Source organism: Coffea eugenioides, chromosome 4 (genome assembly GCF_003713205.1).
Source record: "Coffea eugenioides isolate CCC68of chromosome 4, Ceug_1.0, whole genome shotgun sequence".
NCBI lineage: Eukaryota > Viridiplantae > Streptophyta > Magnoliopsida > Gentianales > Rubiaceae > Coffea > Coffea eugenioides.
The window spans coordinates 4957433-4981469 of NC_040038.1; the positions used below are offsets into that span (position 1 = coordinate 4957433).

General features: G+C 36.8%; 3 protein-coding genes across 7 annotated transcripts; all 3 read right to left on the reverse strand.

Moving 5' to 3' along the window:
* Window positions 1-226: 226 nt before the first annotated feature.
* LOC113767693 (protection of telomeres protein 1b-like) lies at window positions 227-5003 on the reverse strand. Of its 2 annotated transcripts, XM_027311870.1 has the most exons (11): window positions 4516-5003; window positions 4289-4425; window positions 3418-3607; window positions 2753-2817; window positions 2519-2607; window positions 1697-1859; window positions 1578-1585; window positions 1417-1493; window positions 1268-1326; window positions 862-1014; window positions 227-775 (listed from the first exon to the last, which is right to left on the reverse strand). In XM_027311870.1, exons 1-11 carry the CDS (start codon window positions 4637-4639, stop codon window positions 560-562), a joined length of 1281 nt encoding a protein of 426 aa, XP_027167671.1. In that variant the 5' UTR covers window positions 4640-5003; the 3' UTR covers window positions 227-559. The 2 variants fall into 2 exon arrangements, with proteins under 2 accessions (XP_027167671.1, XP_027167670.1); XM_027311869.1 differs by having other exon boundaries at window positions 1578-1859.
* Window positions 5004-7755: 2752 nt separating this feature from the next.
* Window positions 7756-12730, reverse strand: LOC113767694 (zinc finger protein VAR3, chloroplastic). 4 transcript variants are annotated; one of them, XR_003468041.1, is made up of 8 exons: window positions 12279-12730; window positions 11814-11931; window positions 11341-11672; window positions 10616-10732; window positions 9269-9385; window positions 8539-8637; window positions 8197-8448; window positions 7756-8046 (listed from the first exon to the last, which is right to left on the reverse strand). XR_003468041.1 is itself a non-coding variant. In XM_027311873.1 (8 exons), exons 1-7 carry the CDS (start codon window positions 12686-12688, stop codon window positions 8364-8366), a joined length of 1278 nt encoding a protein of 425 aa, XP_027167674.1. In that variant the 5' UTR covers window positions 12689-12730; the 3' UTR covers window positions 7756-8046; window positions 8322-8363. The 4 variants fall into 4 exon arrangements, 3 of the variants coding, with proteins under 3 accessions (XP_027167674.1, XP_027167673.1, XP_027167672.1); XM_027311873.1 differs by having other exon boundaries at window positions 8322-8448; XM_027311872.1 differs by having other exon boundaries at window positions 8002-8210; window positions 8322-8448.
* Window positions 12731-15356: 2626 nt separating this feature from the next.
* LOC113767692 (translocon at the outer membrane of chloroplasts 64) lies at window positions 15357-22667 on the reverse strand. Its single transcript, XM_027311868.1, has 13 exons — window positions 22114-22667; window positions 21320-21472; window positions 20610-20734; window positions 20274-20399; window positions 19813-19995; window positions 19588-19732; window positions 18849-19017; window positions 17537-17671; window positions 17244-17444; window positions 16636-16763; window positions 16504-16555; window positions 16038-16107; window positions 15357-15815 (listed from the first exon to the last, which is right to left on the reverse strand). Exons 1-13 carry the CDS (start codon window positions 22314-22316, stop codon window positions 15733-15735), a joined length of 1773 nt encoding a protein of 590 aa, XP_027167669.1. The 5' UTR covers window positions 22317-22667; the 3' UTR covers window positions 15357-15732.
* Window positions 22668-24037: the final 1370 nt, after the last annotated feature.

Genomic DNA, 24037 nt, shown 5'->3' on the forward strand with positions numbered 1-24037 from the left:
AGAACTTCTCATTTCTGAAGTTTCACGTTAACCATTAGAGTCGCTAGATTAAGGCTTGAGGCTTCCTTAGAAGTAGATATCGTCCCTTTGAATCCCCTTAAGAACCGGTGCCAGTCCTCGTTTGTAATTTTCTTTTCTTTTTTTTTTCATTGGAGCATCCTCGTTTGAATTTTCAACTTGTAGGTAACTAAATATGGTAAGAATGTAAGTTTAGAACGACTCTTAAGGCCCAAGGGCACGTGCTTATATACATGTAGCCCATTCTTAGACGTTGTACATCTCTAATTTACATAATCACGAGATTTAGTAATATTACACTTTGAACATTACTACAAAAAGAACTCGAAAGAGAAAAGTTAAAAAGCGATGCACCGAACAAAAGAGACACCAGCGGGGTTCCGTAGTCTAGTCATTATCAGCAAATTCCGTGATCGACTCTCATGTGCTATTTGCTGTGTATCCTTGGGACGAAACTCTACACGACCTTAGGGGATTAGTCTGGCCACAAGGCTAGGATACTCCTAAGTGAAAAAAAACAAAAAACACGCCGGCTATCTGCCTAATTCAACAGCCGTGTGGCAAACATGCGATAATTCCGACTTCCCCAAGGGTCACCCTTATCTACGTAATAAGATTTCAGGCAACATTGCATCCAGGGTGGATTTCTAAAACCATCTTTCATTTCTCTTCCATCGTCACTCTCTGGAATGCCCAGCAATGTATTTCGCTTCCTTGTCATCACATCAACAGGGTAATAACCACCAAAAAAGTTTACCTGTTAACAAGGAAAGCCATAATTGAGCACGTCTCTAATGGGTAAAGGATTAACAAAAAGATTATGTGCTAAATTATCATGTTTACCGCATCATCTGCATAAAGAAAAGCATGGATTCGAGCAGTTGCATCCTCTAGCGTCAATCTGATCCTATAAGCTCCAACAGGAGAATAGAAGTCCTCAACCCTCCATGGAAACACTGCTACAACCCGAACTACACACCTGAATTTAGATGTCACCTGCAAAGATTCAAGCTCGTTGATTTTGGAGGGACAGAGTTGTACACAGCTCCAGAGCTCAGAAAATGTAATTACTATTGCATTGGACTTGTATTCCAGAAAAATCTAAGAGAGCACCACTGAAACACCTAGTACACAAAAAACTCACCGAGACAAATGAGATGTCAAATCAAGAACAAAATGAGAAATGATAATAGATCTACCATTAGCATTTCCTTTTATACAAATCTTAACAATGCAAAAATGGAGATACCTCTGGATTGGTAAGGACATGCATCAAAGTCACGAAAGGCACATCTGGATGATCAGTTTCTGAATGTTCAGAAAATGAGAAATATGAATAACAGAAGGTTGGTGTCACCACATTAGGATAAAACCAAGAAAATAAATTGGATATCAGACCTGTAAGATCAGAAGGCCAAGGAAAGCACGAGAGCGGCATCCTTCCCCATTTTGATGAGATTCGTTCATCGTAGCTCCTAAAACAGACAAATGAGTGGTTAATATTTTGTACCAGAATTGCTTACAACATGGGAAGCAAACTATCTATATCAGATACAAACCTTTGGCGCTGTAAGATAATGTCATCATCATCAGGCAAATAGCAAATCTTGGTGAAGGGCATTATAAAAGCACACCACAGTGCAGCATGAGATTCACACTTCAAATTAACAAATTTTACCCATCTACCAGATTTAAGGACATTCAGATCAAGCTTCTCATTGCCTCGCCTGATAATCACCCGTAAGACAGTGCCAACAGCTGGAAAGGTACAGAGGACATCTCTTGGTAAAGGAAATGGTTCCAGTTGTAAGGGAAGTGGATCTTCCTTTTCATCCTCAAACCTGTAACATGGAATGAAAATTATTTGGAAAGGATGCAAAATCTTTGAAGCAAAATTGCAAACATGTCTCAAAAGAATAAATGAACATAATCAAATGACTGGAGCACTATATCAGTATTCTCAATCAGAATTGGCGGAAGTTCAACAGTCAAATTACTTAGTAACCACTAAGTAAAGTATTCTATAACTGCAAAATCAAAATATGACTATGAACAAATGGCTGTAATAGCCAGTTTCTGACCAATTATGGAAAACCGAAGGGAATGAAAAGATCAAGTTCAGAAAGCCATACAGGAAAATTAATAGTGGACCACACTGTATGATCAAATGAAAAAGACATGAGACGCAATACTTCATCAAAAGAAAAAATAAAAAAGCTATTATATCAAGAAGGAGAAACAAGCTTTAAGTGAAAAGAGAGAAAAAATATGTCTCCCTACTGATCAGTTAAAATGGTTGCTCTCTTCCATATGAAGCTTAATAATATATACAAGTCAAACACACATGGGAAGTCAAAGAGCTGCTCTAATAGACCAATGCGTGCCTAAAACCAATAAAGCAGATAAATATGCCAAGAATAAGCACTTAGCTCTGATGAACAGAATACAATAAGGAAATGTATCATAGAAATGGAGTTTAAAAAGGAAAAAGACAACTCACTTTGGTTCAACGAGGGCAGGTGGAGTGTCAGTCCCATCCCAAACAAATAGGATCCACTCATCTTTTTTGACTTCACATAGATGAAGAATCTTGTATAAGAAGATGATTAATGAGCCAAAGAATAAGCAATATCTTCAAATGCGAAAATAAGCAAAGAAACTATCAAAAAACTATAAATGTTCCCCTTACTCAGTACTAATTGAAAATGACTGTGCCAAAGTATTGTTAAAGTACCTTGCAAGCCAAATTAAAGTGCTCTCCTTCTCTGATCTCCTTTAATGAAGGTAAATCCCGGGATCCTATCAGGTGATTGATCAACATTGAAGTACATCAGTGCTGCTAGCACTTACTTTTAACCAAAATTTATTAAATTGAGATAGCAGGAAATCTCAATTTTCTACAAGGTGATAAAATTGAGATGAGCCATGATCTAATGCCTTTAAACACAAAACTTTCAGGTTAACAATATGAAAGAAAGAAAAGTATAACAGATAGAATGCAGTCAACTACACAACCTTTTTGAAGTGTCAGTGCAAGATTGAGATGAGCCAAGATCTAATGCCTTGAAAACATAAAACTTTCAGTTTAACACAAGGAACGATTAAAGATCTAGATCAAAGAAAAGTATAACAGATAGAATGCAGTCAACTACACAACCTTTTTGAAGTGTCAAGGCAACTTGTATTACCACAGATCCAAGACTTGAGAACTCTGTGTTCAATTAACGTTCCTAGCAAACCTTCGTGGAGGTTCATAAATGGGCCAAAAACTCAAGTTCAACCTAGGCATTTGTACTTTCCATTTCTAATTAGACCAGGTTCTCAAAAGGACCAGCAGAGTAAACACACAGCCTCCCAAGATCAAGACAGGATTTAGCATGAAGGAATTGAAGAGAGTACCTGTTTCATTTGGGTGCTCGATCAACCACTTACGTAATTCCAATATGAATTTCTTGTCTTGTTCTCTAGCATGATATGTAGCAGAAAATTGATATGGAACGAAGCTTCTCCCATGTTTTCCTTCAAACAAAGCAAATGAAGAGAACTTCTTGTTGAAAACAGCATAAACCTCTGAACCATGCATTTTCATCTGCAAGGTATGGTCTAATTGTAGTAATAGGAATTGGACTAAACATCCACAAAACAAAGGAAAAGAAAAGGCCATTCAAACGAAGAGTGGAAAAAGGAAATGGAAACAAACTAATCATTCCTATCATCATTGTCATATCTCATTGTTGTGCAAGAGCGTAGTCACACAGTTTTCCAGTGATACTTATAAACTAAAAAGCCAGTGGATTAGCAACAATGACAAATTGAAATGAAAGATATCCCAACAATCAAAAAATGAAAATACACTACTAGGATGTTCATGAAAAATTATGCATCTCCTTCATCTTACCGCATCAAACTATGAACCAATCCCTGATCATCTATACTTACTAACCAGCAGCAAAAATATCAGCTAATTCACCTGTAGAAATGCCAAAAAAAAAAAAAGCTAGACTCGTAGGAGAAGCAGCACATTTTAGCATCCACCACGAAACTGGTACCTCGGCATACACGTCCAATTTACCAATTAACTCTTAAAAAAAATTATATATATATATATATTCTAACCAAGACTGAAATAATTCAACAACGAAACGCTTCATCCTATTGACGCGTAAAAGGCGATAATTAACAAAATGGGCTCTTTTAACTACATTGAATATTTGAATTAAATGAAGTTAATTAAGCAAAATAAATAGCAGTGAACCAAAAAATAATATACCACAACGTGGGATAGCTGAATTATGTCCCCAGCAGCCATAACCTGGGGAAGCTTCTCCATATTTTCCGCGAAAAAGTTAATTACAATTCCGGGACTTGGCTTGGACTCATCCACGATTCTAATTGTGCAAAAACAATCTGCAAAAGGGCAAAAAAAAGAGCAATCACAACCAAAAAAAATGATTTTTCTCAAACTGAACCAAAAAAAAAAAGGGAGAAAGTTTTCACCAGTGCCCTTAGATTGTTTGGGGATGCTGGTTTCGATAACTACTCCAATGAGATTAACTTTCTGATTAATTGAAGCTATGGCATCAATTAATTGGAGAAATCTGTAGTCGTCTCTTCTTCCCATATTTCTCTGTCTCTTCAAAGTTCAGACTACTACAACTCGCCACTTACAGAATCAGTTCATTTGGTCACTCAATAAATGTACCCAACGTCAATTGCAGAAGGACCCTTTAAAATTTGGCTGATTAGAAATTTACCCCCTACACTTACTTATAAGAGAAGGTATTTCAACTGTAACAAACCTCTCTATGATATAATGAAACAGAAGGGCCTAACCTGAATTATATGTAAGCCCAGTGTAACCAACAAATTAAAATTGCTTAGCAGCATCTCCCAGCTATTAGTAATAAATTGACAAAATCGTTGAAGAAACAAGTGCAAATAAGTTTGTGCAGCTGGTCTCTGACGAGCAAGAATAGGAAAACGCTTTCTAGTTTCTACAAATGAATGTTTTTACGGGCTGCTTTCGAGTAAGCTAATAAAGCTGTTTCCTGTTCTGTTTGCTTGTGAGTACTTATTTTACTTGCACTCAGTCATGTTTTGTTTTTGATATAAAACATGAAATTTTTGAACATTTTGGAACCAGTAAAGATGGACAAGTTATTAAGTCTAAAAAGCATCTCTATTATGTTAATGAAGTCTAAAATAACTTACTAATAGGCTAGCCTCGCGTTTTTTGTTGTGTTGAGCTTGTTGCCCTAATGGGATGTGATCGCCCAACTTGTAATTGATCAATTTTTAGAAAAAAAAAATTGATATTTTATATGACTATATCTAGCAATTGGACGGGTTAGGCGGGTTTTGGTTGGGTTAATATTGAGTTTTCATTTAAATGAATTACACCCAATCCGCCCAACTTTAGATTGGATTAATTTTGAGTTGGGCCATTTTGGGTCATCTCAAACTCATGACCCAATATATTAATTAATAGATTTTGATACATAAACTCTCTCAAATATATTTTCACATAAAAAAAATTTCACACACATAAACACATTTTCACATAAATAGACATATTTTCACACACTAAAACACTCACAGATACAAATGCACACTCACTTTTTAAGCTCTTTTGAAATACTTTATTTTTACACACACAAACACACTAAAATACACATGTATGATATGGGAGGAGATGGGGGGTTTTGGCATGGATTAGTGGTGTCAGAAATGGATTTAGTATAGTGTGTATTTTGTAGTAAAATGAAGAAGGAATCGTGTTATGAAAAAGCAAGGGTAGTTGCCTTGATCAATTAATATCTCTTTAATGTCCAACTCTGTGCTGGTCTACTAGAACTGAGAATGGGAATAACGTACTAGTACAACAAGAAGTGGGAAAGGCACACATATGATATGGTGTCTACAAACTTTGTCGGATTGTTATTTTTTCCCACAAAATTTTTTATGTTGTATTGAACGCTTTTTTTAATTATTTTGTTATTAGATATATATATATTAAATTGTTACAGTATATTTTTTTATAAAATTTTCAAAAAATAACAATCCAAATGGGCTTATATTTGATTGCATGATAAAAGAAGAAGTGGCGAAAAATATTATGGAATGCTCTGAAAATAGGAAAATAATAAAACGTCGACGCATGCAAGTATTATAGCTAAGTAGCTCATATAATTTTGTTAAGTATCCATACATGGAGGCACTGCTTTTGCTCATGTCTCATGCTGTTTCATGAACAATGAAATGTTTTTGTATCTCATATCCCATCCCTTGTAATTTATTTATTTGTTTTTTTAACTTAAGTTGGGTAACGAGTGTCCAACACAAATACCCAGACCGTCCAAAATATATGTGGATTTTTATTACCCAATTAAAAATTGACCCAATACCCAACTTACCCAACCCAACCTCTCAAATTAGTGGATGGGTTGGGTGAATTGTTGGGTTTTGGGCATAGTTGCAAGGTCTATATATGACGTACGATCTTACTAAAAAATGATTTATCTTGGTGTTGTATTTAAACTCTCACGGGTTGAAATTTATATAGTTCAAATCGGTGGGTGTAATTCTTATAAGTTTTGGTGTAAACTCTGTAAAAATTTACATTTGTTAATTTGTACAACTAATTTGATGATTACATCCAAATGGCAACGGGGCGGGGAACCTTGTTCTGTGTTTTAAAAACCTCCCCCCACCATCGCTCTATCCCCGGCTCTTCCCGCCCTGCACCACTGCCCAACAGGTGGCTCAACAAAATTTCTTGGTTGGGAGTGCAAGCATAGCTACCGGTGTACATAATCGTCCTCAGAGTCACCGACATCGTGGGTGAAACAAATGTAGCTGAGCTGAGCAGGAAGGATCGTTATTTATGATCTTGCGGCTCAGAAAATCACCAAAAAAGGGATAGGAAAGATTCCACTTGAGGTATGGCCGCAAAGGGTTTCTGATCTAAAAGATCCAAGGTCAAATTATATAGAGTCAAGGACCCCACCATGTTCAAGTACTATGGATTGGAGAAGAAGCAATCAACAAACCAGAAAACTACGTACAGAGAGGAAGGACTTCTCTGTTGTTTCAAAAGGATTTTGTGAGAGAGGATATTAATAATAATGTTTCTGTGGGTTCTTTTTTAAGTTTAGACAAAGAAACGAGTGACAGAGAGACAAAGCCGAAGAAGAAAGCCCATGCATGCAGGAAACTTGTAATCTGCTGTATGATTGTCTAACAAATTTGCCCCGCAGTTTCTCCTATTCAACTCCATGCATCTGTTTCCCTTTACGCTAGCACTCTCGCGTTTGATAGTTTAATAAAGAAAGAAGCTTTGCATCCGGAAATTTTTGATTATTTCTAGTTCTGTGATTAGTCGCTCGACTTGAGAGGTTTTCATCTTATTAGTAGAAAAATAGACCACGGTTGGTTTATTAAAAGCTGTAGCGGGCAGTTTTTCATCATTTTTAGTTTTGGTGAAGTGAAGGTAGATTTCATAGTTTCTTGCAGTTAGTGTAAATTTATTGTCTGGCAAATTTCATATGGCCAATATCGCTGAGCAACAAGCACTCCACCCTTTCCTGTTATTATTAAAAAAATACCTAAGACCTAAACTGTGTAACAATTTGGCTGAATCTCAAACTTAGTTTCAAGGCATAATTTAATGATCATTTTGCATTACCTTTATGGATACCTCTAGACTATCAAAAAAAAAAAAAATTTAGAGGAGCAATTTCTAAACAAAATTTATGCAAATTTGAGAAAGTAAGGATAACACTAAATATGTGCTCAGGTATTCGAATCCAAAATACTAGCAGATTTCAGGCTTGCGATCTATTTGCATGGCCTCCAATGGTGCTCTCGGATCTTGCACATCTAAGAATCTCTCCCTCTCCTCCTTCTTAAAGAACCATTTGACGGAAGATTCATGCCATGCTTCAAAAACTTGCGATTGCAACTTTTTATGCACACAATGCCATAGGACAAAGAAAACTTTCCATTTGCAGAAGCCATGCGTTGGAAGTTCTGAACAAAGAAGGAAGAAATAAATACTTACAAAGAGATTTGAGATTTTATCTCTGATTTTTTGATACCCTACCCGAGGAAGAGTTGAAAGAGAACAAGCTTAAATTCATCTAACCATATGTGCCCGCAGCACAAAAGAAAGCACCTAACTTGGTTGTGTCAGCCTGTTTCAGAGTATCCTCCAGTTGAAGCCTCAGAATCTCTTTTCGAGTAAATTATCTTCCATGCTAGTGTATTAAAGAAGCAGATTTCACATGTGAACTTAAGTGCCTTACCATAAACAAGTTTCTTAAAAAGGCTTCTTCCATATCTGCTCTTCATACTGTGTGTCCCACATCTTTTGGGCCTTCATGGTTGCACTTCTTGCACACAATATTGCCTTTGAAATTTAAGAAATTACACCTATCGAAAGCAGTAAGGAAACAAATACAAATTTAATTAGGCAATGATAAGCTAAAATTTCATCCCACACAATTGTAGAGACAGACTTACGAGGGGCACTCCCAGTCTCCAGGTCTTAGCTGCCTCTTTGGTCGTGAATCATGGCAGCGCAAGCATTTAGCATTGCTGGCAAAATTCATGAAACCACATCTACAAGTCCAGCGCAAGAATCTAGCCTCAATACAAAGAAAACCAGAAACTTTTTTCGATATTTGATACAATACTCTAGGGAGGTTGGTATTTTCATTCCTAATAGGAAGATTAAACAAAAACTAAACTATTTCATGCAAGGTTGCTGCATTAGACTAGGCAAAGTTTGGTTTGACGTACTCCTTGCTGACAATGGCGAGACCATAAGCATCTAATCCTCCCTGACTGCCAAAGCTCTGAAACCTCAGGCATTAGGTTTAAGTTTTTAACCAGATAATGGTCCCAATTAGTTAAAATAGTGAATAATTACTGTAAACGTGAACTAGCACTGTGACAAAATAACTTTCATCACTCATCTGTCTTAAAGTATTAAAGGTTAAGTCAAATTTAGTTCTGATGAACTTTATGCTTGTTCAAAGACAGTCTCCTTATTTTGAATGGTGCAAAATGGAAATGCTATCCACAAAAGTATCATGATTGGACAAATGATTCAACCAAAATTCTAATCTGATCTCCTCCGCCATTTAAATTGAAAAGCAGAAAAGGCACGCACATAGTGACCCAAGAAATTGTCTACTTGAATAGCAAACTACTGGCAACAAATGGTTGAATACCACAAATGTAAACTTACTGTGGACAGTTCCAGTCTCCCTTTTTCATTTGGACATCTTTCATCGGAACCCTCTTTGGACCACCTGCTTTGCATTTCACGCATTTCACATTTCTGGCAAAGTTCATGAAGTTGCATCTGCAGTAAATTTGTGCAGTGGTATGATTAAATTACATGAGGTACAATTATCTTACCAAGGATATAAAAGAAAGAGGATCCTATTAGAAGCTTGGAATTCTTGGACAATTACTGGCTACTTGGGTTGGTGAATTTCATTTCTCGTAGACAGATTTACAAATAACAATTAAAGGACAAGAACTTCTTGTTGGTAAATGCTAAATTCTGGATCTTCAAATAAATCTAAATGCTACAAGACCTGAAACTATGCAATTGCTTGGGTTAGGATTGCAGAAGAGTCAACAATGAACAAGGGAAACACATTTTCAACATTCACCAAAACACTCGCCTGGTGAGTTTTTCAAGCCAACAGCAAAGAGGTTGCCAGTCAAACAAAGCATTTCTGTGCTTGCTGGAAAGTATTCGGAAATCAAGAAATTAACTTTGTAATGGCACCACTAAAGAAATCTCCAAATTATCTTTGACCTGTAATTATATGTGTAATTCCACTCTTTTTTTGGGGGATGGTTGGTGTTTAAAAGTTGATTTTGTTCAATATGCTGCTGAGTTTCTAGAAGTATTGAGTTTTCTTGTGTAATTTATGTTTTGTGGTTCTATTTGATATGATTCTTAGGTGGTATTTTCAACTGTTTTTGCTTGCATATAGTTTGATTCTTTATTAATTACAAGTATACAGCAGTGAGTGCCTTTATTAGCAATATACTCTGAAAAGACCTTTGATAGAAAACTCAGTATTGAATCCGAAACTCAATTGAACACGACAGAAGCTAATGGCGATGCTGTCTCAGGGATAGTTTTTTGAAGATGCATATTGTTGTGCCTTCTGCAGCTTTGGCTTGCCGGTTGTGGAACTAATTTTCCTATTGAAAACAATTAAGCTACTTTGTTAGGCTTTCTGTAAGCTAAGATTTGTTGCATTCAAGTTCTAATTGGTATATTAGTAAAAAAAAGTTTGTGCTATTAGGACTCGAATGCTCTTCTCCAGATGTATACACACCTAAGACCTCAAGAAGTTAAAAATTTGAAAGGCTACTACACCAGTTATAACATTTAAACATACCAAACCATGGGGATATTTGCTGTTGAAAAGGTTAAAACTCAACACCACTGTGACGGAAACAGGTGTGCAAGGAGGGAAGGGAACCAATTGAAGCATGGAGAAACACAAATGAAATAGATGCTTATGACAGAAGATCCATCTAATAACTGAATAACCCACTAGGAACTTACTCTGAACAAATCCAGTCTCCTTTTTTCATTTCAATGTCATCTGAGTTCATTGCTTTAGGTCCATCTTCTCCACACTCACGGCAGCTTACGTTTCTTGCAAAGTTCATGAAATTGCATCTACGATGTAAAAATTCAGTGCATTAGGCCAATGACTGAAATTGCTTGTACCAAAGAAATGGAGTGTAAGTACACTGGAAAGATATAAAAAGTACAACTTGATCAGAGGAACAAGGAGGACAAAAGATTTAAAGGAAGATCATTGACCTTTTGCCCACAATCCATAGATAATAACAATGCTTGGCTATTCTCAAGTTAATTTCCTAAATTTTTAAAAAATATAAAAATCTACAGGTTGGACAGTACAATGCAAACATTTAAAAAGTTTAAAAAAAGAACACAGCTCCAAATCGCCCAGCATTCCCTTTCTGCCTGATAAAGTTCTCTAAAACATTAGTGATTCTTTCCTAAGAAATCATTATCCAGATTTTGATGCAATAATGGACTTCCCAAGAATTCATAATTCATCATCCTACAGCTTATTTTCCTAAGCTTCAGTAACTAGCCTTCAGCATATTAAACCGATCCAGCGTTTTGCTTTTCAGGCCATCAATCAGATGAAACAGGTAATTCAATTACATAATCTTTTTTTATGCCATAAACTCTCAGTTAGAAAAAGGAAAGGAGATTCCAGATAAGCTCAAAATGAAAATTTAAGGTTGACATACTGGGAACAGATCCAATCCCCTCTTTTCATTTCAACATCCTTTACGAAAGTAAAAGACTTCTTCTTTGGCTGAGGAACATTGACAACAGGCTCTGGAAGGTCCGGTGCACGAGTTGTCTCACTTAACTCAGTTAACTCATGTAGCAAGTTTCTTACCGATACTTCAATGATCTCTATGTCCTGAGGCTTCACTTTTCCATCAATAACAATTGGATCTAAAGCATAGGCCAACAAGATACGCACAATATCTACAGTCCTCGCAGCAGCTTCAGATTCCTTCAATATGACATACGCTCTATCACATGATCCACGAAGATGACAAGCACCGCATACCTGCAGTCAAGCACTTCTTCTCAATGCTCAGACCACAAAATCAGAAATTAATGAATCAATTCAGGTTCTGCATTAGTCATCTTACCCCTTAGAGTAAATTAACTTCGAGAAATTTTTATTCATCTAGAGTAGGAAACTTACATCTCCTTCATCAAGTCCTAGATACACTCGCAACCGTTTGGCAGAATTCACAGCCTTCCGAAGAAGATTAGGACATCCCTTGCCTACAACAGTCTGAATTTCTTGCCTGGATAATGACCTGCAATACGTAAACATGTCTTTCAATGTTAAACATTTCAAAGAAAAAAAAATTTTCCTACTCTTTTTTCGAGTAAAATAGCAAAACGCTTGATTAGAATTTTTTGATTTCGCAAAAAAAGAAAGTCACATTATTTTGATCTTCCTTAAAAAGATAATACATTTTCTTCCTAAACTCTTCATCCTTAATCTTCCTATTAACAAAATCTCAACTTTCTAATGGGAAAAAAAAAACTCAATTAAGCTCAAAAGATGCAAGAACAAAGTTGAAATCAACTGTTCCCATTATCAAACATATTACATAAAAAAATGAAAAGAAAGAAAAGTACAAACTGTGAGCAACCTTACTTGAAGATATCAAAACGGTCACGAGAAAAGTTAAGACAAGCATCCTTCAACAAATTCATATCAGTATAAACACCATGAGCACCAGGCTCAGCCGTATCCTCGGCCGTGGGGGCATTTTCAGGAGGAAAGTAGCCTTTAGTCTTCAACCTATCAACAAATGAGACCCATTCAGGCCAGGGATGAGAAGCTGAAGTCAAAGTGACTGCTGGGCTACCAGAAGTGAAACTAATAGCTGGAGTGTTGGCTTCAAGAACCGCGGCGGAAGAACAGCACCGGTGGGAGCGTAAAGAGGGGGAAGAAAAGAGTTTAAGGGGTCGAAATGGAAGCGGGATTGAGGAGAGGAAGGCGGTGGCTTGATGGTTGCGGAAAATTGAAGTTCCAAAGAGATTGAATAGGCGTGATGTGGACATTTCTGCAAAAACGTCCTCCTCCTTGCAGTTTTAAGAGAGGGAGCACCGCGAGCGTTGTGGGAGATGATTATTTGCAGGGTTTTAGACAGGGTTTTACTGGTAAATGCAAGTTTTCGGGTCAAATACGCCCCAACAGGGATCCGGACTCGTGATGGTTTGTTAGCTGGAATTGCATTCCTTCCCACGTTGAAGTGTTTTATTATAGGGATAATTGCAGAAACCTTCCCACAGGTTTCTTCGAGTAGCAGTCACCTCCCCTATGATTTACAAAATAGCACTTACCTCCCCTAGGAACTAATTGAGACCTATTGTTGTCAAAAGAGTGTGTGAATTTACCTAGCTACCCCCAATTATTTGTGGTTATCTGATGAACGAATTTTACAAAAGAACAAATATTGCTTGTGAACAAATTGAGGGAGTAAATAAGCTAATTAATTACTAATTAAACATATTGAGTAACCAATTGTTTAGTATTACCGTTTCAAAAATGTTTAGTAATTTAAACAAATTGTTTAGTATTACCCTTTAAAAAATGTGGACGAATCCAGGCTTGGAAGAAGTGTAATCAGGGGACAAAGTGTTCAATCCGCCGGCCGGTTACTGACCATAGGAAAATTCACCAAGTAACCAATATTCTAGTCCTAAACTGTTGGACAAATCTGGTGGACCAATCCGAGCTAACCATGGAATGGATTGTAACCGGTGGAGAAAATGCAGAATCCATCCAACGGATTCATGTTGGACCTCATTGTTTTAATTTAAAACGATCTTTGTATTTTAAGTTATTTTTTACTTTCTAGTGTCTGTTTGAATCTTGTAAGCCTACTAAGGTATGTCTAACCCATATATCATGTTAATTGAATCTTGTTAGAGTTTAGAAAATATTGTCAAGTAAAGTTGTTAAGTCCAGTTAGGAAACTTGTATTGTTTCCATCTTAGATTAGGTTTTTGTATTTTGTAAAGTTATAAATAAACCTAACTTGTAACGTTTTTAGAAGTTAAACGATCATGAGAATTAAAGTTTGAGAGTTTCATCTATTTCTTGTTCCTTGGTGAATGCCTTTGATACAAAGTAAGTCGTGTTCTCCTTTGTTTAAGTTTTGGTTCATCAATTCAAAATCGCGTTAAATTGTAACGCCTTTATACCATTCTAAATAATCTCGAGCTGTCTTTGATTGTGTTAGAATCCATCTTTTATATCCATAATTTGATCAAGATAAATCTTTCCGTTGCCTAATTGATTTGGTTATTCAAAACAGACTCTTGTCGGATCGAGTTCGCATAAAAAACTTACCTCTAACTACCAAACTAAAGTCGAGAAAACCAACTTTGTTACTCCCAAAACTAGTTGTAGCAGTGGATTGTTAAACCAGACCTTATTTATAAGTTGGTGTAAATTCAAACCTCATTTTGCCGTTTAACTAGCCGTTGCTTTCACCTAATGCTTGAACTGTTACAGGTGCATTGGAAATGGTTTGCACTAATACCTCCTGAAATTTATTGATCCTTAATAGCTTTTGTCCTTTCTTTACTAATACTACTAGACAAGCAAGATGAAGGGCAAATTTAGCACAAATTTCTCATCTCACTCCTTAAAACAATTTATTAATGGGACTCTTTCTAGTTTGAACTGAATCTACAATAGATTCCTTAAGTTCAGAGGCGGTCAATGCAATCTCTGAAACCAGAGGGGAGGTGAGTGCTACTGTTAGAAACCTCAGGAGAGGTTTCTACAATTTTCCCTTTATTATATGTCGACCACAATTCCAAAAAAAAAAAAAAAAACTTCATGCTTTTTGCATACTAGTATAGTAGTTGTTTCTTTGGATTTATTTAATAAAAATATAATAAAGCATCTTTTTTTAATGAATTTTACGTGAATAAATAAGTAATTAGACATGTATTTAAATTTTTAAAAACGATGTATTTGAAAATTTTGACATTCGAAACAGAGTTTTTGTGATGATTTTTATTCGACTAGCATCAAGAGTAGATCGTTTCTAATTCATCCAATCAAACAAGACATTTTCGTTGAGAGGTTGTGAAGAAATATCGTGAATTATTTGAGATTTTAAACTCGATTCTTTTTTAGGGGTATGTAATGCTAAATACATTATTTTTTTGAAAGCAATGCTAAATACATTCTTGAACAAAGAAGGAAAAGACACGAAACTTTATAGGTGGTATTACATTAGGACAACTGACGACTTGCACTGATGTACTCTAGGGTCTCTACTGCGTAATAAGTAAAGGCTGAAATTATGGAAGGGTAAAAAAAAATTCAGGGGTACAATATAATACTTTTAGAAAGTTGAAGGGCCAAAGGCAGACAAAATTTAGAACCATTTCGACAATTTGGCCTATAATATAAATTTAAATAAGTAAAAGTAACTGCCATTTTGATAATTTACCCCTTAAACGAGTAATAGTTACCGCACACCATGAGCAATTATGAAATGGACCTTTCTTTTAATTGCCCGGTAGCTCAGCTAATGACTAGAAAAAAGACTAGTATCATTTAGCATACACTAAAACATAAACCATATCTACATTCTGTTGAACCAGCACTGTATTGAATTATGAAGATCCCTGAAACACAATAATATGTCCTCCCTCCTTTACCATTAATTTAATGGTTCATTTTACTCACCATTTCATGAACACTTTGAAAGAATTATTATGATTGATAACCACATTGTGAACGAAGTAATTGCTGCAAAAATTTTGATTAGACTTACAAAAAGCCTAGCACAAAAACTCCAGCTCATCTATGGAGTTACTTTTGGAATGAATGCATATATAAGTAGACAAAGATCACGCCCATACTTACAAAACTCATTCAAGTACATGCAACTACCATCTGCTTAAATCTAATGACAAAATCAAACAAGAATTCCTCATCTCTCTGAGTAATCCTGTGTGACAAGAGGAATACCGAGATCCAGAATATTTGATCAGATGTACTTTTGTGTATTCCCCAACGTACGTGTATAAGAATGACACCTCTCAGCCTGCTTCTTGAAATCTGCTTGCAGCCTATTCACTTAAGGAAACAACCTCCTCAACCGCTCAGCAGACTGGGCTGCTCTCTTGTTATTTGGCTCCAGAACTAGAGCATATCTGAAATCTGCAAGTTAGAGAAATATAATGATAGTAATAAGTAAACACATGAGATAAGATGAATGGAAAAAAGCAAGTAAAGAAAGCTTATCTAACAAGTAATAAGATTCACAAAAAACTCCCATGTAATTTATCCCCAGAACCAAGAGAAGAACAACAGCCAGAACCTGAAGTTCTATTGCTTCATGGTCAGAAAGAGGACAAGCTGTTAGCTTAATGTCAGACTCACCTTCTGTTGCTTCCTTATAATAACCTAGCATTTCCCTTGCAGTGCCTCTCCTTAGATACGCTTTTACATTCTGCAAATTTATGGCAACAAAATACATCACATGCTACTTCAAACATCTATCAGCGGCATAATTAACACAGTTAAGAACACAGAATGCCAAAAAAAAACTAAAGAATCTGTGATCACAAGAAGAACATATAAGGACCCAAAAAGGAGAAAGAATTTAAACAAAAAAAATTACAAAAAAAAATCTCTGAAAAAGACAAGAACATAAAAGGACCCAAAAAAGAGAGAGAATTTAAAACCAAAAAAAAAAGAGTTGGAAAGCTCCCAGATTTTAGAGTTACATGTTATTAGTTTTATCTTTATCTTCCACAGACCAAATACTTAAGAGATACAAGCGTTCAAATAAATTTCTTTGGTATTAATTAACAAATGCACGCACAAAGAGACAGAGTAGATTTACCTTCTTATCAAGATCAATGGCATTGGTACAATCTGCCTCCGCTTGGATGAAGCTGTATCAGACGAGAAGTTAAAACTACAAAAAGAGACAGACACAGATGAATATCTGAGCATTCTTTACATAAAGCAATACCTTCCCAATTCCAAATATGCAGCTGCCCGATTACTATAGTATGTTGCATTTTTAGCATTGAGCTTGATAGCTTCTGTGTAGAATACAATTGCCCTTTGCCACTGCCTATCTTTAAATGCTTGGTTACCCTGAAATAAAAATTTCATGTACCCATATCTTACACCCATGTTTCAGTTTTACGAATCTAAGCACAACAAACAGAAATCCACGAAAGCAAGCAGAATACTGCAGGAATCCAGAAAAAATTACTGTTGGCATAATTGCTTGGTCTAATGAGGCATGGCAAGAAATATATAATCAGCAAATTAAGGATCCTGAGAGTGCTACCAATTTATTTCCTTCGCATATTTTATCCGCATTCATGCTTTGAAAATCTTAAAGCGATGCCTGTGGCTTAGTTCTCCAAATTAAACATTAGGGTTGGTGTTAAAACAGCACCCTCTCCAAGGTTCTCTCTTGATTTTCACTGAAAACCTTTTTGTTGCCTCAGCACTTTCAGAAATTTGAATTGTCTACAACAGACACAACAATTAACCAAGTTTTGAGGCAGAAATAACGTGAAATTGGCCTTCAAATAGAAAATGAAGTGGTAAGAATCTTTGGTATACCTTCTCTTTGGCCATCTCAGCTGATGTTTCCTGACTAACAGCATTTTTAGATGATTTTGTCTTTGTAACTATATCAGCCTGCTCCTGTAGGACCCCATACATTGTCTGCACTGTATCCAGCAGGAAGCGATCACCTCCATGCCTGGCTATTAAGGAAATTGAAACTGGACATTTCTCATTAAATCCCAATGGTACTGCAACCTATTAAATCGGAAGGGAAAAAGAGAGTTTGAGGAAACCATGAGCCCACAATCAGCTTAAACACAGTTCTCATGCACGGGAGAGAACCTAACCTGACAGCAACCTGACATGCTGACTAAGCTCGTCAGCATAGTAGCACGAATCTGGTAGTCCTCTGATAAAGTTTCCTTTGAACCAAGTTTCGGAGGAGGCTCAGAAGTAGTTGGAATGGCTAAAATACCATCATCCTGTTCAAATCATCCATACAAAGCAAAAGGGCCTAAGTAAATCATCAGCATCCATAAAATCATGCTAAGAAGTATCAAAAGTTAATTTTAGCCAACTGCTTAAAGCGCACTTGTTGGAGTCAGGATGAAATATTGGTGTTGGACAATAAACGTTAGATGTGGCCACAAGTTGAAAAGCAAGTTCAATAGGTACAAAGTATGTAAGATACAAGCTTATGCAAATCTGTCTTTCAAAAGTGATAATGTCATTATACAGCAAAATGAAACGTGAGTCTCTCTGAATGTAACTAATGTTATGATACAGCAAAATTAACCCTTGAAAATGAAAAAAGAGTATCTCTGAATGTAACTACAGGACAAAAGACATCTAAAGAGTCAAATTTGTATTCATCTGTGATCCAAAATACAGAATAAGTTCATGTTAACAACATTATGCAACTCACTGTGTAGATCATCATTACTCGTATTATAAAGAGTCAAATAGCTTGTGAACATGTAGGCACAAATTAGCATTTATCAAATATGAGTAAAAATATTTAGCAGCCTATGTTTAAGCACTAAAAAAACTTTCTCTGCTAGAGGTAAAGATCCTTGAAAGTGAAAATTATTAAGTTGCCAAGAAGCATAGTTTGAACAACTGCAAGCTATGTTACTCAGGACTCGGCATCTAAGTCCTACTGACATGGCTGCTCTAATGTAAAATGAAGAGTGGAACACAGGCACGCAGGGCGCCAAAGTGAAGAGTCCAAGTAACATAGACTGCAAGACTTTCCTATATATGAAAATTAATGCACATCAAAGATGAACAAACAACAGAACACGTACAGACACCAAAACCGAGATCTTCTTATCAGGAAAATTTAGACATTAATAAGGACAAATCTTGAGAAAACATTGACAAGCACTATAATGTGTTTTAAATGTGAAATGTAATCTGTATCAAGAATGTCAATCAGAAGTAAATCTCAAAAAAAGGAATTACAACAGGGGGAGAATATTCGAAAGGGGCCAGCCAAATAGAACCAGAAAAATAAAAACTTTCCCAAAAGAAGAAGAAAAATATGAAATCAGATGCACCAGGAAAGAAGTCTTACAAGCAATGGATACGTAATTGGAAATCAAGTACTCATGTTGATCTTTAGCAACTCAATCCACTTAAGGTCTATTAAATCAATACCTTCAGAAGGAAATTTAGAGCTGAACGCATTTCATCCCTCACTGCATGGCAGTTTTCAATTTCTGCTTCTGCCATATCCAGGTCTTGTTGCAATTGCACTGAGATAACAGGGTCTAAAGTGGGTTTCATGGATTTGATCCATTCATCGTGATACTGCTTAAATTCATATCTGTGCACATGAAGCACGCATTGCATTAATAAGTTTAATCAAGTACTTCAGCAAACTACAGGATCTTGGAGGTAAAGATCAGCATGTTCAATTTGGTAAATGATACAACCCAACCAAGGGAATCCATATGGACCAAATTTTTTTAACAAATGAATTGATAAAAGTAAAAATGAAGACGATATCGCTAATTCCTAAAGGGATAATCACGTGTATTAAAAGACAAGCTAATTCCCAAAGGGCTAATCACATGCATAAAAAGACAAAGAAGATGATACACATAGGACGACAATAGTAAAGGGTTGGAAGAAGGGGCAGAAAAAAGCAGCACACACTGGATGTAATTCCTGTGTGCCAAGAAAAACTATAAAGGATGAAGACAACATCTTCAATATCTAACCCTGCTTCATAATTTAGTCATATCATCAAGTTTAGTCTCAACATATGCAACCAATATGATGTTACCCCAAGCATGCATGTGCTCACACACATGCAAGGCCACACACCCACACACAGAGAAGGGGTAGAGAAGACTAGCAGCCATAGTTACTAGCATCAGTTTAGCAAGCTCACCGCTTTAGCATCCGCATAATATTTGCTAACAGCCGTATGACAGAGGATTTTACTTCACCATTTGATTTCTCACTCTGAAACGCTTTCAAGCTTGGAACTTTTGAGCTTAAATAGTCACCAAGATTCTCATGTCTTAACACTTGTCCTGAAGGAGAAGCATCTCAGAAACTAGGCAAACTGTAATCAAAGGATCATAATATAACAAGTAGAATAACTCAAACTTACTTCCAAATAACTTCTCAACAGATTTTACCACAGCCTGACTAACTCGATCAGCAGAACTATTCAATAGGTTAAAACAGTCATCAGCTACTACAATACTCCTGGGGCTTCGTGGGACAGAATAAGGAACCTGCAGCAGCACATGTCCCACACGACGTAATATAGTGGGATCTTTAGCAAACCATCCTGCCAAAATGATTCACAAAAGTTAATCAGAAAAGCACACCAAATTTAGCATCAAGCCCAGATTTGTGACACCAACTTCACCCTATTATTTGTTTAAATCACTGAAACAAAAAATACAAGATCTGGGCCTTCTATAAAGATATGGTCATATTGAAAAACATAAAAGCCAAAGTCATCATGCTGATGCAAACACCAATTAACTATGTGCAACTCCCCCTTTTAAGATAGTAAGATTTTATATCAAAAGCTTGCAAAGACAAAAACAAATGATCACTTACCAACAGCATCAAGGCTTGCTGAAACAGGAAGTACTCCCAGCTGAGAAACAGTCCCATGAGAGGGTCTAAACCCAAATACCCCACAATACCCAGCAGGAACTCTCACACCACCAACTGTATCGATACCTGCACATAGCTAGTTAAGTGTAAATATAAAACACCAAAGAGCAAGTGATTAAGAGACAAAGAAAACAAAGCAACAGATCTGCCACTGGCACCCAGCAAAAGCCACCAAATATGTGGCAGCAGAAGTTTAGAACATGGCACATAGCTACTGCATAATCCCTTGCATGCCAAAGAGGGAAGATTGTGACTTCAAAATCACAAGCAGCTCACCTAAGGAAAAATCAACGAGGTCGGCAGCCACAGCTACAGCAGCTCCACTAGATGATCCTCCTGGAGTTCTTGCAGAAGCGGCAGGATTGGTTGGTGTGTCATAATGCTTATTTTCTCCACTGACACTGCATGATAGCATGCCAGACGAAACCATAAATTAGTTAAAACCTCAACCAGAACCTTCAAGAAACTTTACAAATCCTTGGTGTTGCCCAACTAGCAAGTGATAAACATGCTGCTAATAGGACAGTGATTGCTAATGATAAAACTCATTAATAAGTACACACTGAAAATTATAAGTCATGACAACCACAGATCATCAGCATTCTTAAAAACCAGCCAAATCACCAAGTCAAATTCACAATCTTCAGCACATTTACTAGCCACTAAACCACTTATTCATCGCATGACTTGTGCATCTGAACTGCTGTTCTGTGTATAATATGTCTCCCAATCTCTGGAAAACTTTTAGTCAATCATGTTTCTAAACTTGAAAGTCCATTGTAATGCTTCACCAAGAATATGACACTTTCTAGTTTAATCTTACTTTTATGCTTTTCCATCAAAGTAACACATTCTTCTTGCGTGCAATCATGTATACATTCCTACACAATATTTCATGTTATATAGTCCATTTCTGCCAAACATAAATGAAGTGTTCAAAACCGTCACAGCAATTAAATCACATTCCACAGAGATCAAGTACAAACCCAAATGCCATATCATCCACAACAGTTTTCCCTGTACATGAGGCACCTCCTTCAACCAGGGCAGAAACCACTGGAGATGTTTGAGAAGCAGCCTCATGGGTTTTCGCCCAATCCAGATTGCCAAATCCAGTAATAGACCCTTCAACATCAAATCTGCAGTTAAGATTGGAAAACAGCTTAGTGATGAGATGAGAATATAACAAGCTCCAGTTTTCGGATATAACTTTAGGACATTGCCGCAGAGGGGTACAATGGCATAAACTTCAGTACATGCAAATCATCATAAACATCCAACAATAAACCTTGAAAAAACAAACAATTAGAAACAAGAAGCATATCACTTTACTCAGTAAAGCCTTTTTTCAACTAATTGTAGCTCACCGCACTCCACAATAATCCAATTACTCCGTATTCTTTTCCGCTTGCAATCATTATACTATAAATGATTAAAAACTTAAATTACAGCATCAAAGAATGCAACGGAAGTGAACACAATGCAGTAAAACTCAAAATTTACTTAAATACTACATTAATTCCAATCTCACCGAACCACAAGAGTTTCAAACACAATACCAAAACCAGAAGATTGAAGATAAGCATAAGAGAGACAAACTGAAAGCCAATTCACCAATATCCCTCTTGTTGAACAATCAGGTTGAATCAAGAGTCAAATTTTTCCCAGTAAAAATCTTTAATATTTGTCAGCTTTAACAGTCGAAGAGGCAAGAAATACAAAAAGAAAAGAACAATCATTAGAAGGGAGTCACGGCAAGCTAGTAAATTGAGAAGCTTACACGTCAGAGACGGCAAAAGTTAGGCCCGTTAGAGGGTGAGGGGCCTTGGGAGGCGGCGGAGGAGGGGGCGGCAATAGCTGAAGCCGTTCCACAAACGCCCCAAAATCAGCTTTCACCGCTTTCTTCAACTTCCTGGTCATTATTAGAATCCCAGCTAATCCTAAACCCAATAACACCCACAAATTTGCTTGTGGGGAACCCATTTAAACAAACAAAAAGAAGCCCGGATAACAATTTATACTGTTATGCTTTCCGTTCACAATAATAGTTCACTTTTAAGGTGATGATACTAATCGATAGGTTGCAAGAGAGTTGACAAAATTTGGACGCTTAGGAACCCTTTTGATTATATTGAAGATTTGTAATCGCTAATAACGTAGTAAAGATTACTTCTTTTTCTTCTTTTTTTTGGCTATTTTTTTCCCATTGGGGGGTGGGGGGAGTGGAAACCTAGATTGCTTCTTCTCTTTTGGGGTTTGGAGGTTTTGGTGAAGAGGATAGAAGATAGAACAGTAGGGGTTGAAGGAGTAAACCTAGAAATGCTAGTAGCACAGCTGGGGAAGGAGAAGATATCCTAGTGTTCAATGAAATCTTCCACTATATAAACACCTGAGTACTTTTAAAAAATTTCAAATGTACCCCAATGTAGAAATAAAAACAAGCATGTTCAATTATAGAAATAAGTAATTAAACTTGGTAAATACTTTTTCTATGTTTTGATGAACTTGGAAGAAAAAGTGAAATTACAAGGGGAAATTGGTGCAGAATATATAGAATTTTTTGATAATAATGAGTTCAGATTAAATGAATTGCCAGGATATATTTTAATGTATCAGTGGCCTTTTTTTTTTCAAGTCTTTATTTGATGGAAAGAGACACTTTTTTAATGACGTGAATTCCCTTGCCATAGCTCCGTTCCCACATCGATTCTGAGAGGGGTGTGTGTGGTACTCAAGGTCCATGGACATATTTGGAAGTCAGCAATTGCCTTTTGAGTATGTTGGTGGAATTACCTTAGGTAACCGTGTGTATTTGCCGCTTACAATTGACAAAAAAAGAATTCCCTTGCCATTGGACTATTACTCTCGGATTTCGTGTTTTGGTTCCATTTGGGGGGGGCGTGCAAAGTAGAGAAGTATTTAAAGAAAAAGTTACTGGAGCAGCTAATGAGATCCTTTTATTTGTCACTGGCCATTTGGTCCAGTGGTCATCACTTCTACGGTAGTGCTGGAGGTCAGGGGTTCAACCCCTACCTTCCACAAAAATTCGCCACACAATGTGGCTGGTCTTCTGCCCCCGCGGGGTAGCTCGAGCGGTCTGTGTCACGGATTTGGATCAATGGTGGAAATTGTAGTAAATCAGAGAGGAAAAGGGGAAAAGCTGGGAGGAATTAGAGTGAGAGAGAGAGTAGAAGCGAGAGAGAGAGAGAGACTAGAGAGAGAAAAGAAACAAATTCAATTCTGATAGCTAAATCTGTTACAAGCTGTGGGTCCCATTTATTGTCAGAAACTAACTAATCGTAACTAACTGGTCAATTAGCCAAACGATGCCGTTTGGCTAAGTAATTGCCCTAAGCTCTTAAACGGTGCCGTTCCACCAAGTAATTGCCCCAATTCCTTAAACGGTGCCGTTCCAATAATGTCTTCATATCTGCTGGGCTGACAATCCCTTCCCCTTGCGAACAGGCTTGTCCGCAAGTCTGCAAGAAAATTCTGGAAATTGGTGCTCGATGAAGGTTTTATCTTCCCAGGATGCTTCATCAAAACTAAGGTGATTCCACTTAACCAAGAGTTGTACCACAGGTTGTCCATCACGTAATATTGCTCTACTCTTCAGGATCATCTCTGGTTGGAGGGGGCACAGATCATGCTCATCCCACTCTGGTAATGTAGTTGATAGTTGTTGGAGAGGACCTACCTTCTTC

What these genes read in the sequence shown, in the direction of transcription:
- LOC113767693 (XM_027311869.1), bottom strand. Translation starts at nt 4,639, where the DNA reads ATGGGAAGAAGAGACGACTACAGATTTCTCCAATTAATTGATGCCATA. An exon ending in ACTTTAATTTGGCTTGCAAG is followed by an intron (nt 2,608 to 2,752) that starts GTACTTTAACAA and finishes TTCTTATACAAG; the next exon opens with ATTCTTCATCTATGTGAAGT. An exon ending in CCTGCCCTCGTTGAACCAAA is followed by an intron (nt 1,860 to 2,518) that starts GTGAGTTGTCTT and finishes TCCATGTTACAG; the next exon opens with GTTTGAGGATGAAAAGGAAG.
- LOC113767692 (XM_027311868.1), bottom strand. Translation starts at nt 22,316, where the DNA reads ATGGGTTCCCCACAAGCAAATTTGTGGGTGTTATTGGGTTTAGGATTA. An exon ending in GTGGATGATATGGCATTTGG is followed by an intron (nt 20,735 to 21,319) that starts GTTTGTACTTGA and finishes GCTATCATGCAG; the next exon opens with TGTCAGTGGAGAAAATAAGC. An exon ending in TTATAAGGAAGCAACAGAAG is followed by an intron (nt 15,816 to 16,037) that starts GTGAGTCTGACA and finishes TCTAACTTGCAG; the next exon opens with ATTTCAGATATGCTCTAGTT.
- LOC113767694 (XM_027311873.1), bottom strand. Translation starts at nt 12,688, where the DNA reads ATGTCCACATCACGCCTATTCAATCTCTTTGGAACTTCAATTTTCCGC. An exon ending in TAGGACTTGATGAAGGAGAT is followed by an intron (nt 11,673 to 11,813) that starts GTAAGTTTCCTA and finishes GCTTGACTGCAG; the next exon opens with GTATGCGGTGCTTGTCATCT. An exon ending in GGAGACTGGAACTGTCCACA is followed by an intron (nt 8,638 to 9,268) that starts GTAAGTTTACAT and finishes CTGGACTTGTAG; the next exon opens with ATGTGGTTTCATGAATTTTG.